Source organism: Lycorma delicatula, chromosome 2, assembly GCF_047948215.1.
Source record: "Lycorma delicatula isolate Av1 chromosome 2, ASM4794821v1, whole genome shotgun sequence".
Lineage (NCBI taxonomy): Eukaryota > Metazoa > Arthropoda > Insecta > Hemiptera > Fulgoridae > Lycorma > Lycorma delicatula.
In genome coordinates this window covers 5,496,627-5,515,351 of record NC_134456.1, presented here as the reverse complement: position 1 = coordinate 5,515,351, position 18,725 = coordinate 5,496,627, and the positions used below count along the sequence as shown (strand labels likewise).

The 18,725-nt window shown below is 29.0% G+C and overlaps 1 protein-coding gene across 1 annotated transcript in view; it reads left to right on the top strand.

Annotated features, from left to right (window-relative positions):
• The window catches only part of Miga (mitoguardin), a 472,130-nt gene that overhangs the window by 438,128 nt on the left and 15,277 nt on the right, over window positions 1–18,725 (top strand). Inside the window, exon 4 of the mRNA XM_075358217.1 lies at window positions 16,616–16,728. Within this exon, the coding sequence (XP_075214332.1) occupies window positions 16,616–16,728 (113 nt within the window). The remainder of the gene's footprint in view (window positions 1–16,615; window positions 16,729–18,725) is intronic.

The window sequence follows — 18,725 nt, the reverse complement described above, 5'->3', positions numbered from 1 at the left end:
CTTCAACTATCTAATTAACTAATTTCAACAAATAGTAGTTGCATGAACGACTTAGTAAAATAATATATCAAAGTTTTTTCCTACCTTACAAAGTTTCAGTATGGTTGTCCTTCGTGACATGACAGATATCTAGTCGATAGTCCATTTTCTCCCATACTTGAATCAGCATGTCTCTGGTAATGACAGCAAAGGCTTCTGTGATCCACTCTCGCAGACGCTGTCTTTGATGAAATTCCACAAAAAGAAGTTGCATGGTGTCATGTCCGGAGACCTCAGGGGCCATCTCAACAATGCTTCATCATCAGGACCAGTGTGACCTATCCATCGCTGTGGGAGATGTTCATTCAGATACTCTGTGATGTCATTATGGAAGTGGGGTGGAGCTCCATCCTGTTGGAAAATAAAATCTTGGGAGTTCTCTTCAGGTTGCGACACCAACCAAATCTGGAGCATGTCAAGATACGAGTGTCCCTCTGCAGTTCTTTCTACAAAGAAAAATGGCCCAGAAAGCTTCCTTCTGCACATGGCAGCAAAGACGTTCAACTTTGGAGAATCTCTGACATGCTCAATTATTCACCAAGGGTGTTCTGAACCCCAGATTCGAACATTATGTCTATTGACTTGACCAATGACATGGAAGGTTTCCTTATCACTGAAGACTATCTTGTTCCCAAACTCATCATTTTCCAGGAATCCCAACATGTTTACACGGAAGACAGTGTGAAGTTGTTTATCATTTTCAGTGATTGCCTGCAAGTTTCAGTTTGTAAGCCCTGACTTTCAAATGCTTACAAAGAAAATTCCAGATTGTTGAGTGGGGTAATGCTAACTCATGGTTTGCTTTCCGAACTTACTTCATGGGGCTGCATTGGAAGGATTGCCGAACTCTATCCACTGTCTCCTCTGAATGTGAAAGACGGCCAATGCTTTTGCCTTTGCATAGGCAACCTGTCTCCTTGAGTTATGTATGCCCGATGCTTAATGGAGTTCTTGTCAGGTGGATCAACCCCAAACTGTTGCCAAAAGTTGTGTTCAACTGTGATAACAGACGTGTTTGCGTATTCCATAGCACAAAATGCCTTCTGTTGTTTGGTGGGCGCCATCTTGAAAAAATTGTACTTATGGGAATGGTGGGTATTTCAATCAAAACTTGGAGTACCTAATAGCAGTCAGTGTAACTTACACCTCTCTCTACACACCTAGAAAAGGGCACCTAGAAAAAATAAAGAAAAGGGTACAATATTTTTTGTACATCGTATATATATATATACTTTTTCAAACTGTACAATATAGCATCTCATATTAATAACACAAATGAGTAAACATTTGTAATACTCATGTTCATTCATACATAATATTCAACTGTAAACAGAAGTATAAATATTTCATAAATGTACATATATACATTTATAAACATAAATATTAGTGACAACTTTCATTGTAGTTTTCTTGTGACATTAAACCCAATTATTGAAAAATAATTCAGTATAAGAAGAAATCTACAATCTTCTTTTTTTAAATCTGCAGAAAACGGTATGAAGTAATAAAAAAAAGAAATATAAAGAAGAAAATATAATTTATAACTAGAATGTACTTAAGCCAATCTGCATAGTGGAGTGGTAGTGTCTCTGACTTTTATCCAGAGGTTTTGAGTTTGAGTATACAGTCAGGCATGGAATTTTTTCACATGCTAAAAAAATCCATTTCAACACTGTCCATAGGCAGCTGTTACTGAGTGCAGCCCTTTAACAGAATAAAACAGATTATAGAGGAGTTAATTGTTGATAGACTTTCTCCCATTCAAATTGATTACTGACACTTAACAAATCTATCCATTGCTCCAAGGGCACAGATCGTAGTTATATAATTCTCAAAAAAAAAAACAAAAAACATGCAATTAAATTGTTAATCTCCATGGCAGAGTAGTTAAATCTCTCTTTCCTTAATATAGCCAGTGTAGAAGTAGTTAAGTTAAAATAATTGTAAATTTAAGTATCATAAAACAATTTAATTTCATTTAATAGAATGAAAATACAATCACATCTGAACAATGAACAGTGTAAAATACATAGTAATTAATATTTAAGTTTCATACACATCTAATTTGCATTTACAAAAATAATCATATGATATTTAGTAACCAAAAAATAAGCCAAATTGGGGTTTACTATAAAAAAGGAAGGCATTAAAATTAGGGCAAATTAAGAAAGGGGAGGGGTAGTTTTCACTATTTTTATTTTTTGATTATTTGGTTAGTTTTCGTAAAACAGTTGTTTTAGTACAATGTAAGTACTTATTAAGTTATTTAAAATTCCAAAGTTTTAAGTTGATCAGATTTAGGGTTGGGGGAATATATTGAATTTTATTTCTAAACTGTATCTGTCCCACATATTGAAAACCTTTTGAAGAAAAAAATTGAAATTTGGCACAAAAATAATTTGGCTACATATATATTTATATATAAATCAGGCTAAAGCTGAGATATATACATATATTTATTTATATATACAGAATGTTCAAAAAGTGATGCAACCTTATAGAAGAATGCTCTCTTCTTTTGTTCCATGTTTAATTTAGGTAAATTAAGGAAAAATGGGTTACAGAATGCAGCAGTTAATATTTATTGTCTCCTAATATATTAGATGTGCCAGCTATGTCCAGACCTAGAATGCCTTCACAGAAATTTATGGTATGAATGCACCAAACAAGCCCTCCATCAAGCGATTCTACAAGTTCCAAGAGACAGGGATTGTGACAGCAGATGCAGCCAAAAGTAATCGACCAAAAGTTTAAAAACCAGAAAAGTTGATCCATGTGCAAGCTGCATATTCTGTTAGTCCTAAAAAATCTGTGCAACACCTGTCTAGTCAGTCTGGTCTCTCTGTTGGTAGTGCCCACATGGCATTGGGCAAGTATTTAAAGATGCATCCATACAGAATTTGTGTTGTTCACGAGTTGTTACTCACAAACACTGGAAAGCGTGTAGCTTTTTGTCAGCGGTTCATGTAATGTGTAACGCCAGATGGAGAAGAATTCTGACTGGTTTTGGTCTGATGAGGCATTGTTCCTCCTTAACAGATACGTGATTGCACAGATTTCATGTATTTGATTTCGTGATTCACAGATTTCATGGAAAATCCACATCAGCTGCATGAACAAAAAGTAGTTGTTTGGTGTGCAATATCATGTACGTGAATCTTCATGACATTCTTTCGTGGCACAGTGAACAGTGAGCAGTACATAAATTCCAACCCCGTAGGGAGAAGACATCCACCTTATGACTCTTCCGGTCGCCACACCACCATTCTGTTCCTAGCTCTGTTGGGCTTTAACAGGAGGAGCACTACATACAGATGGTACAACAATTTGTAAACACTATACCTGCAGACCAGCTAGAGTACTTATGGTTTTAGCAGGACAATGCTACAGCTCATACATTATGACTAATTAAAGCTAACATTATGACTTTTTTGGATCAGTGTTTTCATGGACAAGTGATTTTGAAGGGGTTGTGGTCCCCTTAGTTTCCTGATTTATCCCCTCCTGATGTTTTCTTGTGGGGCTACCTTAAGGATGCTGCTTACATCACTCACTCATCCTCACACCGTTACTGAATTGCAGAGCAAGATTGAACAATGTGTCACTTTAATTCCTGAACAAACATTACAGCATTTGTTTAAGAGCATGCAATGTCAAATTCAATAATGAGAATCACGTAATGGAGGCCACTTTCAACTACTGTTGTCATTTTCCTATAAGGTTGTGTCACTTTTGAACACTATTTTGACACCATCAGATAAGGGGATATTGTGATTCCCATTTTTTTTTTTTTTTAGTAAACTATAATTTATCTTAGCCTTGTTGAATAATATTGCACCAAATCATGCTGACTTACTAAAGTAAATAAGCACTCCAATCAATAATTTTTTAAGTGCTAAAAAACTAGGGGGCTAAATGAAACTGGTACTTAAAAATTGTAGGTATTAAGATAATTATTATTATACTTGAAATGGTTCTTAAAATATATATTTTTTTTAATTTGAATGTTTAGGATTGAAAATCCAACTGCATCTAGTATTAATATAGCTAACAAAGAAACTTCTAAAAAAAGGGGTCTCAATAGATCCAATGTAAGAATTTAAAAATTATTTATAATTTCTGAATTTCATCTATTTTTCAACTCTGTTATTAAACATGTTATATTAAGTAACTGACAAGCAAAGGGTTCAGATAGAACCCAAATTATTTACTAAAAATTTTGATTTTTTTTTTTAGTAATAAAAAAAATTAAGTGTAATTTTGGACATCATTCAGCTGAGATAAACAGGAAACAAAAATTTTTAATAATTTTGATTTTCTTAGTAATTATACTAGTAATATTATATAATTTTTAAGGTAATAATGTCATTCAATCAAGGAGATCAAATATGACTCAATTTTTTAAACATTTTAATCTTTTTTGTAATGTATTTTTTCCAGTTATTACATAATTGAGTCATTAATATTTAAAAACCCTATGGTGTATTCGAAATTAAAATCTGTCAAGGGCAAAGCCAGGAATCTTATCCAATTCTTTAACTGGCTTTTATATAACATTATTTTTTTCATTAGTTAAATATCACAAAATCAATTAGAATTGACAAATCCATTTTGTATTTTAATTTAATTTCCAATTTTATTGTTCAATTTGTTTTAGAGATCTTTTTGTTAAATTCATTTTAAAAATGATCATTCTATTATTAAGGAATTATTAGTTTATATTAATTACAATTATGATATCCATTAAAATAATTCTTAAATAGATAAAGGATTGTTTCTTTCGGCATATTCTGTAATAATATGGCAGTTGTTTTGATTGACAAGTAGAATAAATAGTAAGTATAAATATTTTGTAATTACTATCAACCTTACATGGGTATATACATAGCACTATATTCTTGTTTATTTAACTTATAGAAATGTAATAACTTGTATAGAAGAAGTTGCTTACTTATCTGTAATAAATGTTCCTTTGTCCATTCTGTAAGCTAATTTCTGGAGTTCATAAATGTTATATGTATGCTGTTAATAGATAAGCTATGCAGATTAGATACAAAAGTATTTTTACTTTTTCATTTTATAACCGATATTTGTTTGGTTTTGTTGTGACTTAAATGTTTATAACAGTTAATATATATATTTTTATTTTTTTATTATTATTTTTTTTTAGTTTCATTATGGAAACTGTGTGAAATACTGTTATAATTTAATTTTAATTATATTTTGATTTTGATTTTTAGTTAAAATTTTTTTCTTATGGGTTTAATTATAAATAAATTTGCAATATTTGTAAGTGATCATGAGTTAGATTATGAAATTAAATACACTTCAAAATGTGAAATGTGTGAAAATAGTTTTCATAAGGCAAGTAGTATATCACTGGAAAATAATAGAATTGAGTTATTTGAAGAAGAGGTAAGATTTCTTTTTAATATGAAACTTTTTAATGAATTGTAACACTTTAGTATTAATCCTAATATTGGGATAGTACTTTGAGATAGTAGTTTCGGGTTTTATAAAAGAAACAAAATAGTAATCATATATTTATATTGAATTTAACAACTTGTATGTAGTATACATAAAAAAAAATAAAAAAACCATTTTTAGAACCAAATATATTGCACATACATCTTTATTAAAAGAAAGAAACATTTGTAGGTAAATATAAAAAAAAAATTAAAAAGTTGATCTTTATTTAATTTACTGAAAATGATAAATTGTGATAATTTTTACCTTGAATTTGGATTAAAAAGCAGTTAGATATTTTTGAAAAAATATTTTGTATAAAATATGAAAAAAAGGTGGTTGAAATCATTTAAGGAAATAAAAAAAAAGAATTAAAAGATAAAAAAATACAAAAAATTATTTAGTGAAAAAGTGTAATTAAATTAAAAGCCGGATAAAATCTTGCGATTTTTTTTTATTTTATATACATATATATAATATTGTGTTAATAAAGTATAGAGATCCTTAGATAATTTTTCAACAGTTAAACATTGAGAAATGAAATTTAGCAAAGCTGATGTCTCAGAACTGTCTATTTTTTAGTATGTGATCACTACTTATGGTGTACTATAAACCACTCTTGAAGTTAATTGTGAAAAATATTAAATGTCTGTCATTTTAGTTAGGGTTGTTTTAACAAAATGTTTTTAGTTTAAATTTTTGTTTTTCAATGCCCTTAAAAATGATTTGTCACAACCTTGAATTTTCTTTTTAGAATTTTTAAGTTGTACCCCATGAGGATTTTAGGATGTGATATCATACCAAAACATTAGATCATGCTGAGATAGGAACAATTGCTAAATTTTACTTAAATTTTCTTTTGGGGGGGGGGTTTCTTTGTCGAGCTGTTATTTAAGAGGTTCTGTAGACAGACCACTTTTAAAACTAGCTGTGAAAATGACTGCCATTTTGATTAGGAATAAGTAATAGATTGTTTTTTTTTTTACATCAAAACTTTTTATCATTATCCTTTAAAATTATTTATTGTAACCCTACCCTTTCTCATTAAAAAATATTTAGTTTCCATTCACCATTAGAGCTTAGGGAGTTTGGTAGTCTTTAACTTTTGAAAGGGGTAACAGATCCCAAAATTTATCAATGATATATATATATATATTTGTTTATATTTAAATTTAGGTATATTTGTTTATATTTAAATTCTATTAAAATAAACCACAGAATATTGAGGTAAGACATATTTTACCATGAAAGTACTTTCATGGGTTCCCGCATTGTCAGTCATGATTGAAATAATTCCATTATTACATAATTAAAATACTAGAATAATGACAATTGTGTACTAATGTATGTGAGTTGTTTAAGAGTTGCAGTTTTTGTAAGACCATTTTCCTCAAACACTGTCTGATTGTTTATCAAATTTAAATTTTATTTGTATTTAATATATTTAATTTTATATCATCTTCATTAATTTATAATATTTCTAAATTTACGCTAATATCAGCGGTAGAATATTTATTGGTTATTAGATGGTTTGTCATATTAGATAAAACTAATTTATTATTTATGTAATTGCCTTAATATTTGAGAAATCTATTTTTAAAAATCTATTTGTTTTTCCTATATAAATACAATCATAATCATTACATTTAATTTTATAAATTCTACACAAATTGTTTAGTTTATTATTATTATTTTTGTTTTTTAAATATTTTATTTTGTGGTTATTAGGTTTGTATGCTGAATTAAATATTTCTTTATTGTAAGTTTTTAGTAATGTCTTCAATGATATTATTGTTCGTTTAAAAACTTTATGTGTATATATATATATATATATAATATATGTATATACGATATATATATATTTTCACTCTTTTGTGTCTTATTATGTATTGGTTGTAAGGTAATTATTTTGTTATTGTGTTTTGATAGTTGTTTTTTTTTTAAATATTATTAATTAAAATAGCATTATATCCATTTTCAACCAGTATATACATTTTATGATGTTTATTTCATTGTGTAACTTTTCTTTGTTATTATTTGTATACTTGAGTTCTCTATTAATCATATTTGTTTAAGTGTTAATTTAATGAGACCAAGGGTGGTTTGGATATTTTTTGTTATTATATGTAGGTTTTCTATATACGATGTTTAAATTTGGTTGTCTTTATTTTGATATTGTTCTATATAATTTAACATTCTATTATTTTATTAACATTCATAGAATCTCCAGAAAAATTTAATGTTAAAATTAATTTCACAAAATTACTTTCATGGTAACGTTAAGGTAAGTTATGTCTTATCTCAATATTCTGTACTAGGTAGTTTATTTTAATAGAATTTAAATATAATTTAACAGTGCAGAGGAGTAATATGAATCTTAAAAAATTTAATTTCAGTAAATGTATATATATATAACACACACACACACACACATATAAAATATAATATAAACTAATAATACAATATAAAATAATATAAATTCTTATAAAATTACAATATTCATTTCTATCCAACCAGAAAACAGAACTATTTTCATGTTATAGAGCAGTCTATGCAATTTATTGGGGGATTTTTTAGTAAATAACCTAATGATTTAAAACTCAAACCAACTAATTTATTTAATATTGAAGTATTTCTTTTCACCAAAAATAAAACTTTGTTGATAAGTTTTTAAATAATAGATAATACAATTAGTATATTTAAATAAACCTGAATTTCTTATGTATACTCAATTTCTTATGTATATATTCTCCAACTGCCTTCAGAATTTTTATTTTATTTTTTACTAGCAGTCTCGGTAATATTTCAATATTGCTAGATTTGAGTATATATATATATATATATATATATATATATATAGATTAAATTAACACAATTAAAAGTTTGATAAAACATTAACAACATGAACATTACGGAATTTCACAAAATTTAACCTTCCCTTTTTCCCTTTAACTCTTTCTCCATTTTCCCTTTCACATTTTCCCTTCCCATTTCCCTTTCTACATTTTCTCATTTTATTCCCTTCTCCTTTCATTCTCCCATTTCTCTTTCCCTTCTCTTCCCCCTTCTCCATTCCTCTTTCCCCTTTTATTTTTTCTCCTTTCCCCTTTCCATTTCCTTTTCCCGTTTTTTTAATTTCCCCTGTTTTACCCTATTTCCATTTTCCAGTGTTTCCCCTGCGCTTAAATCAATCCAGTAGTTCTGTAGTCTGTAGCGGACACACATATTAGAAACATTGTTATGGAATCGTAAAATATTTAGTATAGCGTGTGTTGCTTTTACGTCCAACAGACAGAGCTGTTTTTCAAAAAAAGCATGTTTTTATCTGTCACAGGTGTGACATCTTAGATATGGTGACTCTGAATTTTTATGGGTTTTCAGTGATGTCTTTTGATTTTTTCAGGCAAATTTCTGAGCAGTTTCATTTTGTGGAATATTTTATGTAACATTTCTGATATGATCAGAAATTTTAACAACTTCACCTTATAAAATTAAAAATTTATTACTTTCTTTATTACTAGTAATCTTTAGTACAAAAAGAACATAAACAGTAACCTTACTGATTTCTCAATCAAAAATAAACAAAGATATAAAAATGATCAAATGCAAGACAATTGTGACAATTTATGTAAAGATTAATATTTAATAGATAAAATACAAATAAGAATTTGTATTTATAAACATATTACATAATGTAAATAATAAAGTAATTGTTTCTCTGTTTAGAACAGACATAGATGTTCAGTTCATTGTCTATTAAGTGATTTTTTTGTTCATTTATAAAGAATACATGTGTTTTATTTGTGTTTACATTGTACTTGATAATAATATCTCTGGAAAGTAACTCTGATATCTTTTTCTTCTTTGTACATGAATAAATAAGGAATGATTATACATTGGAAGTTAATTTGAATTACACTTTATAAATATATTTTATCAATCAGCATTATTTTTTGATAAAAAAACAAACAAATGATTAAATAAAAAATATTATTATAATTTTTTCTAGACTAGGAGTTAATTGGCATTATACTTCTCACTCCTAAACATACTAGTAAATACGTTAATATAAATAATTCTATTTTTTTTTTTTTTTACTATTTCAACTTATTCTTTACTTGAAGTGTTCTTTTTTTTATTTTTTACTAAATGAATGTTATCAGAAAGGGAATTATTTTCGAACTGTTAACACAGGTATACAAGTAACTAATTAAAATAAAAAAACTGTTTATAATAAATTTCTTTATGAAAAATATTTATAATTATAAAATTGCTTCTCCTAGAGAAACTCAAAATACAACGTGGCTACTTTCAGATTTTATCATCATCTTAAGAAAATGAAAATAAAAAGTTTGAAAATAAAAACATTGTCAAAATATTTAACATAAGCTTCTTTTTTTTATAATATGTGGAGTGTGCAGGCATTTACTGCTGCAGTAAAAGGTTGATTATTATGTATTATTGATATTTTTAAATTTATTGTACTAACATGATTTTGTGTTCGTTTATACCAGGCGGCTGAAAAGTAACTTAATCGCCCTCTACCTCTTTTATAATTGAGATAAATGTTTATGGTTTGTGGCATTCTTCCCTGTATTGAGGAGCTACTTCAGTCAATGTATATTTTTCACTGTTTTTGATTTTGGGTGGCGGGAGGAGCAAATTAAAAATTTCAAATGGAACCAGTGGTCATTCGATATATCATTTTAAAGAGCTTAATGATATGAGAAAAATGATACAATTATACTAAATTCTGATTGTCCAGTCCAAAATGGTAGCCAATAGTGTGCTTGTTTCAGGTAGCTAGAACTATGGTTGTGTGCTCCCATTTATTATTTTTATTTGAGGTATCTTGATTATCTCTTTAGAAATCTTCTCTGATAAGAGAGGCTAACTCAGTAAGCCCTAATTTAGAGTATTTGGCCTTCAGGGGTGGTTCTGTCCAGTGATGGACAACAAAATTACATGAATGCATACAATATCATTTAAAATTTGGTAATAAAAAAACTTATAATTTTGGAAAAAATGGCAAATCATTAAAAGATTATGTTTTTGTAATATATAATGAATATAGAATTTAATACCATCTGAAGGTGCAGGATACTGCAAAAACCAGTTTTTGGAAATTAATATGGTAAGTTTAATTTATATAATTACTGTGTTTTGGTGCTTTATATTTCATACATGTTATAACAAAGTGGCATATGCATATATACACACACATATCAACACACACACACACACACACACATCAATACACACACACACACACACACACATCAATATACACACATCAACACACACACATCAGCACACACACAAACACACACACATACACATCAATACACAGTGATTCCAAATTGCATGGCAATCCCTTGGGAGATGGTTCTATAGCCAAAAGTAAGAAAAAATGTTCAATTAAACATAGGTTAGATAATGGTTCTTTGGTGAGTTTCAGCTCGTGAAACATTTAGCCTTGCTTTCTGCTCCTTCCGTGAAACTAAACCATACTGAAATTCTTGGGGTACAAATCGAGCTGTAAATTTGGTGCTGTGTTATGGTTTTTGATCTAAGAAATTGGATAAAAGGGGTTCCAGATCTGTATCTCATTTAGGTTTTTATGAATAATGGGGTAAAACATGACAATATTTTGCCAGAAAATACACTTTTTTAGGTTTAGAATAAAGTAACTTTGTTAATTTACAAATAAAGAAATAAAAATTTCTAGTTAACTTTGTAGAGAATTTAATTCTGAGAAAATTTATGTAAATAACTTTTATTAAAATTAAACAAAGAACAGTATCCATGCAATATCCATAACAGTTTATAGTATCCTTCTTTCAAAACAAAGGAAAACTTTTTCATCAATTCCTACTGATTATTTATCATTAGTATTTAAAATACATGTTTTAACTCCTTATGCATTAACTGAAAACAAACATGTTGAAACAATAAACTTTCATTTGTTTTAGTCCTTATGAATAGACACTGTTTGTCATAAGAATACTCACGTATTCTTAAAAAAGATAACATTATCCAACTCTATCAAGACTATCTGACTTTTAGTTTTTTTTACTGAGTTAGCAATTTGGAAGATGATCTTTTAGGAAATCATCCATCCAAAGAGGAACATGAGCTGGAGCCCCATCTTACTGTATCCATGATATCCTTCTCTTGAGGTCAAGGTTTAACCATTTTTCCAAAATTTACAAATAAGAAAAACTGGGCATTTCCTTAGTCCAGAAAACTACATTTGTGGTTCTTGAATTGCAATAAATTCCACATTCATCAGAAAACAGTCAGTACTCTTGCATGCAACTCTGCATTTCGAAGTAGTGCTAATAAATCATGGCAGGCTGCAACATACTATTAAATGTTTCTACCCAATAATTCATACACAAAAGTCAGTTGAAATGGTTTCATACATGTCTGCTGTAATATGCTCATGTATAGTTACTGTGGTATATTTAAGATTGAGCATTCATTTATGAATAAATTTAATTGGAGGATTAGAAATGGATTTATTTGGCTACATTTAATTTTAAGGAGGAGTATAGTACTTTTTGGTAGGCTTACCATATGTCCGGGATTAACCTGGACAGTCCTGGTTTTTTAATGCTGTCCGGAGTTGCAAAAATGTCTGTGGTTTGAGAATATTATAACTGGCGAGGACTTTTTTTAATTTTAGACCTGTATGTTGGACATCGTGTGTTTAAACATTCTCTTATGGCCGTACATCTCTCAGCCAACCTTGGAGCAAGTTTTGATGTTGATTTTGATGGAGGCATGGCTACTGGTCTCACCACAACATTTTACTTAGTCATTTGGCAACACAACAGGGGCAATGTGTTTATGTTGTTTTCGTGTGAAGTAACTCGTCTACATGTTTTTGATCATTTTATCTCTATTTGTTTTTTGTATCGTTTAGCAATGGTCAAGATTGGTTTGTTTGGCATTTCTCCTGCCTCCACCCCATTCAGTCGCCCTAAAGCATAAGACCAAATGTCTATGCCACAAATGGCTACTGAGCCTCGAAACAGTTTAGCGACCAGTGTCCTAACTAACTCCTAGATCTAACCTAAAAGCGTGAGCAGAATAAGCGTGATACCATACACCACTCACTTGTGTGTCCTACCACCCACTTGTCATAGATCACTAAAATGGGTCACATCCCATCAACTACTAAAATATATATGACTATCAATAATTAAATTTATCTCATCAAAGACAGCAATTCGCTGCCACGCTTAGGCCGCTGAATGCCAGCAAGTACCTGTCCACCATTAAAGCGCTTGGAGCCTTAATCTGGCTGGTAGCCAGCCATATCTCTCTGTTAGCTTCCTAAGCAGCGTGGTAGGAATCTTTTCCCTTAGACAAACTACTAATGTCGGTTGAACAAAGCAACCGCATTAAGCAACTCTCACATGGTCCGACGATGTGGCTCTCACCACAATGACTTGCCGCGTGTGAGTGGCCAATTTTCCCCTTGACCACCCTTGACCTCTAAGTTCCAGAGTGACCTGAGTTCTGCTCCCCCTCCCAAGAGCTGGGCAGTTGAACATAATGTGCTCGTTTGACTGGACCTCCCCACAGACGCACAGCTCATCAGCTGCCAGGCAGAACCAAAACAAATATAGAAATGGACAAAGGAAAATGTGTGTTTAATGTTAACCTGCAACAGGAATAAAAAATTTTAAAATTGTGTAATGATAGTAACAATGAAACACACTATGCACAAGAATTTTCTGTTGCACATAAAGGAAACGGTACTATTGAAGGCCATGTGAAAGAAGCTAACATTGGAGTGCTGTTAATGTTACTGCTTTAGCAAACAAGAGATTTTTTTTAAGCCAAAGATGAAAATAACAATAATAGTGATGTGGAGTGTGCTGCTAAAGAAGCTACATTTTCATATCACACTGCTAAACATGAACTCAGTTTCAAAACATCAGACTGCAATTCTTAGACAGGTTAAAAAGTTATATGATCCAAAACTTTCATCTGCTAGAACCAAAACCGAAGCAATTATTGTTAACATTATTTTGCCATTTATATTTGATAATGTGTTGCGTTCTTTGGAAAACATTAATTTTGTAACAGTAACGATGGATAGCTCAAACAGAAGTAAATTAAAACTTGTTCCGATTATTGTAGGGTATTTTAGCCTGAAGGAGGGTATTCAAGTTAAACTTTAAATTTTGATGAAGTGTCAGGTGAAACTGCTCAAATTTGACTCGGTTTCTTTTGCAGTGTGTGAAAAAATATAAACTTGAAAAAACATTGGTTTGTTATACTACTGGTAACACTAATAGTAATTTTGGTGGTGTGAAGAGAAAGGGGATTGAAAAAATGTTCAGAAAAGTTCAAAGTGATTTAGATAGACCTATTTTAGGAATTGGTTGTTCAGTCCACATTGTACACTATTCAGTACAAACAGCATGTGATTCTCTATCACCTAGACATAGAAGTTATTGTTATAAAAATTTATAAATATTTTTGTCACATATATACTGTAAAAGTAACAAAACTTAAAGAATTCTGTGAATTTGTGGAAACAGATTATAAAGACATATTATCTCATAGCAGCACAAAGTTCCTTAGTTTGTTACTTGCAATAGAAAGAATTTCCATTTTTTATGGCCTAAAATCATACTTCTTATCTTGTGACAAATGCCCAAAATTATTATTTGATTTTTTTGAAAATCTAGTAAGTGAACTGTTTTTGAAATTTTTATATAAGCTAATTCTATCCCAGCAACAGAAGCATTTCAGACATATTCTGAATTAATTTGTCAAATTCAAACCCACAAATTTATACATTCTTCTGCCAAAGAATTGCTATGCACTCTAAAAGAAAATAATGATGTTCAGGAACAAAAATTCTTCTCAAGCGTAGACAATTTTTATAATTCTAGTATCCAATACTTAGAGTTGTGGAGAATCAGTTTTGATAAATTTAGTAAGTTTCAGTGGATAAATTTATGCACTGAAATTGACTGGTCTGATTTAAAAATATGCCCACTTAAAACTTGCCCACTTAAAAAGTGGGCAAGTTTTTCATGAAATTATAAAAGATTTCATAAATACTAATGACGTATTTGATGATACATTGTTGAAACAGGTAATTCAAAACCAAAGGGTAGGTTGTGGTTCAAGTTCTGAAAAAGTACCAGACACTATTGAAGAGAAGTGGAAAGCAAAATTGTTAAGCTGTTTCAAAAGACTGATATTTCATGTTGCAATATTTCTAAAATGGTTGATTTTTTGATGTCTTTGCTTGGGACATCTGCTGCAGTTGTGAGATTTTTACAATTATGGGAAACATTTGGTCTGCAGAAAGGGGTAGACTTTCAGTATCTACTGTTAAACATCTGCTAAATGTTAAAATTAATTCAAACCTCCTTGTTGTGAATTCTTTGTAATTAAAACAAACAAACCATTTCTGAAAAAAGTCATTAGTAAAAAATACAACTGAATAAATAAAGCTTAATGTTTCAATAAATTATTAAAATGTTTAAGTAATTACAAAAATATGTCCTTGGTTGGACACAAAAAAAATATGGTAAGCCTACTTCTTGGACATATTGTTTAGTGAAAGATTCAATAATTCAATTTGTAACAGGAACACTAACAGTATCTATGACTTCTTTCAAAATAGAGGAAAGATTTTCATCAATTCCTACTGATTATTTATCATTAATATTTAAAATACATATTTTAACCCCTTATTCATCTACTGAAAATAAACGTGTTGAAACATCAGTAAACTTTCACTTGTTTTTGTCCTTATGATTACACAATTTTTGTTATAAAGAATACTCTCACTTATTCTTAAAAAAGATAACATTATCCAACTCCATCAAACCAAACAACAGAATTGTTTTTGTGTAATTCAACACAATACTTTGGTTTAAGAAAAATGGCATTATTATATTACTGTTGCCATTTTTAATAAATTACCAAATCTTTAAAAATCTTTTCCCACCAATTTATTTAAAATATAATTAAAAAATATTCTTTTACAAAATCAATGTTAACTCTGACAGTGGATTTTTAAATAATAACAATTAAAAAATAAAAATAAAGAAGCCCAAGTTTTCTACATTCTGTTCAACTTAGATATAAATGTGTACTAAAATTATTTTCATTCTTGCCTTCTGAATTAATTATTAATTAATTATTTTATAGCTATTTTTTATATTTAGTATATTCATATCTAAACAGCAGTATATTTTAATCTTCATGTTTTAATATTCTTTAAACAATTAATACAGACTTTTAATCATATCCATTCGTTATTTTATAATTAGTTATGTATTTTGGGATGCCGCTATGATCAAGGATATACCATGGTTTTCCTTGATCCATCTAGGCAAATGATTGAGCAATTTTATTTAGAGAAAACTAAATAACAGCAATAAAGTTGTAAAAAACAATCGTAAATAAAGCTGATATCATAAAATAAAATTTTTAGTTTATTTTTAAATGCAGATCTCTTTTACATTAAACATAGAAAATAAAAATGTATACACTGTGAAATTTGTTTTCATGAATAACTAACTTATAAGCAAAGGCATGCTGTAAATGAAAATGTAGTTACCGGATATAAGCACGTTTATAATTCGTTTCAAATGTGATTGAATACATACATAAAATATAGCCTGCAGAGCAACCACAATGGAGGACTATTGGGTATGATTGCAGTTAGTCCAGAATGCATTTAATAATAAATATTCACGTAATGATTGGCACAGAAGATGACATAATACAACATCAAGTCAATTAATTCCATTCAACTAATAGAACTATTTATTTGAGTGGTTGCTAGAGAATAGCAGTTCATTAGAGTTTTGAAGTTATTGATTCGATTTTTTTTTGTAATAAACATATATGTTTATTACAAAAATATTTTATTTCACAAAAATAGACATAATAAATAGATAATAAATAAATAGACAGATAAAAGCTATAGCTTTTATTTGTCTATTTATGTGAACGTAATGGTGTATTATATCAAGTCATAAAAGCTGTTTTAAACATAAGCATAAATAGTACAACATTAAGATTACTGAAAAGCAACATTTTTGCTACATGTAACCTTTTGTTCCAGGTTGCTGATTTAAGAGAATTTGAAGAATTTGCTGATATTTTAACAGATATTGAGAAGTTACCACTTTATCAGTCAGCACTTAAGCAGTTTGAAGAAGGTGGAATTCCTTACAGGTAATAAATTAAGTCTAATTTATTTAATAAAATTATTTTTCACTTAAGATAAATTATGGTAGCTTGTACTTTTGTACAAACCACTCATAAATAAAGCATCAGAATTAACATATTGTATTTTATAAATTGTTGCTTATGGAATTTTCAGTTTTTTTTTTTGCAGGGAGTGTGTGTGTGTGTGTGTGTGTGTGTGTGTGTGTGTGTGTGTGTGTGTGTGTGTGTGTGTGTGTGTGTGTGTGTGTGTGTGTGTGTGTGGACCATTATACCTGTAAGAACCCATGAGTGACCACTCAAAAAATATTAAATGAAGAGGATGGGGGTTATAACATAATTTTAAAAGGCATTGAAAACCAAACATTTTGCCATAAAAAAAATGTAAAGTTATGGTATCCAAAATGGTGGCCATTTAATATTTTTTCATTTAATAGTTTCAAAGGTGCCCTAACGTACACCCCAAATAGGTCTTGTACTGAAAAATAGATTGTTTCAAGGTAGGAGCATTTGCTAAATTCTATTTAATTTTCTTTGTAATTGTTTCATTGTTGAGAAGTTATTCAAGAAATACTATAATTACTTTTAAAATAAAAATATATATACATATATATATATATATTTAATGGCTACCATATTGGTTGGAGTTATTGTTGCCAAAAGTTTTTTTTATGTCAAAATTTTTGTTTTTCAATGTGCTTTAATATGATATGTCAGAATTGTACCCTTTAATAAATAAATGTAGTATTAAATAAACATTTATTCTGATTAAAATGTAATAATACATTATGCAGATTACTTCAGTGTAAGATAAATTATAAGCGTAAAACAAATTGTAAGATAAAAAATAGATGATGTTTAAACTTTATATTAATTATTTAAATACAAACACATGGAATAATATTAAGGTAAATATATCAAATATAAAAAATTATAACAAATTATTCACTATTCAGAAGCTGCTATTGAAAATTATTGTGAGCACATATTTATGTTTACATTGGATGTGATCTAGGTAATTATGTTTATATTTTTTGTGTTATTTAAAAATTTATTGACACAGTAATACTGCTTCCAAAAACTAAAAAAATCTTTTAATTGTATTTGAAATAAATTGATAGGAAGATTTTTCAAATAGTTCAGCTACTTATAAAAAACGGTATTGGAAACATAACAAGATCCTTCCTCTTAAGGCCGAATTATTGTGTTCAGTTATATGAAAACAATTCTGTTGTCTGGTTTGGTAAATGTGAATATTCTTATTTCTTAAGAATAAGTGACCATTCTTTTTACCAAAGATTGCATATTAATAAATATAAACAAAGGGATAAGTTAACTTATTTAATTTTTTAAATATCAGTCTATACAATTCATACTTTTAGGACCCAATTATTTAAAATGTTTGAGCTGCCTTCTCCTGAGTCGTTTGGAATGTGATTTCGTACTAAAAAATAGATTGTTTTGAGGTAGAAGCATCTGCTGAATTTCATTTTTCAATGTTCAACAGTTGAAAAATTATTTAAGGATTGCCATGCTTTGTTAACATCCCCTGTGTGTATATTATGAGTATGTTTTAGTTATTTTACATTGGAGATAACGACTAGATCATTCAAGCAGCAGTTTTCAGAGTGTTGTAGTAGTTGTAAAAATGATATCAAGATTTCTACCTACTTATATTATGAATAATATTTAATAAAAAATTTGGAAATGTGAGAAATTAATAAAAATAAGCAGTCAAACAAATGTGTAATATATGAATGTTGTACAAAAATAGCACCTGAAGAAACTTAAATAATAAGCCATAATGTTGTGTAATTTTATAAACAAATAAAGAGAATTTTAGTGATACTATCCCATTATGAATATTTGGCTAACCTTATTGTTCATGGAATATGTCCACAGATTATCCTGATGATCACAAGAAGCAACTAAATAGAATCATATATGTCTTTTATTAATCTACTTGGGTTGTCTGTGAAGTGACATTACTTGAATATGAATTGAAA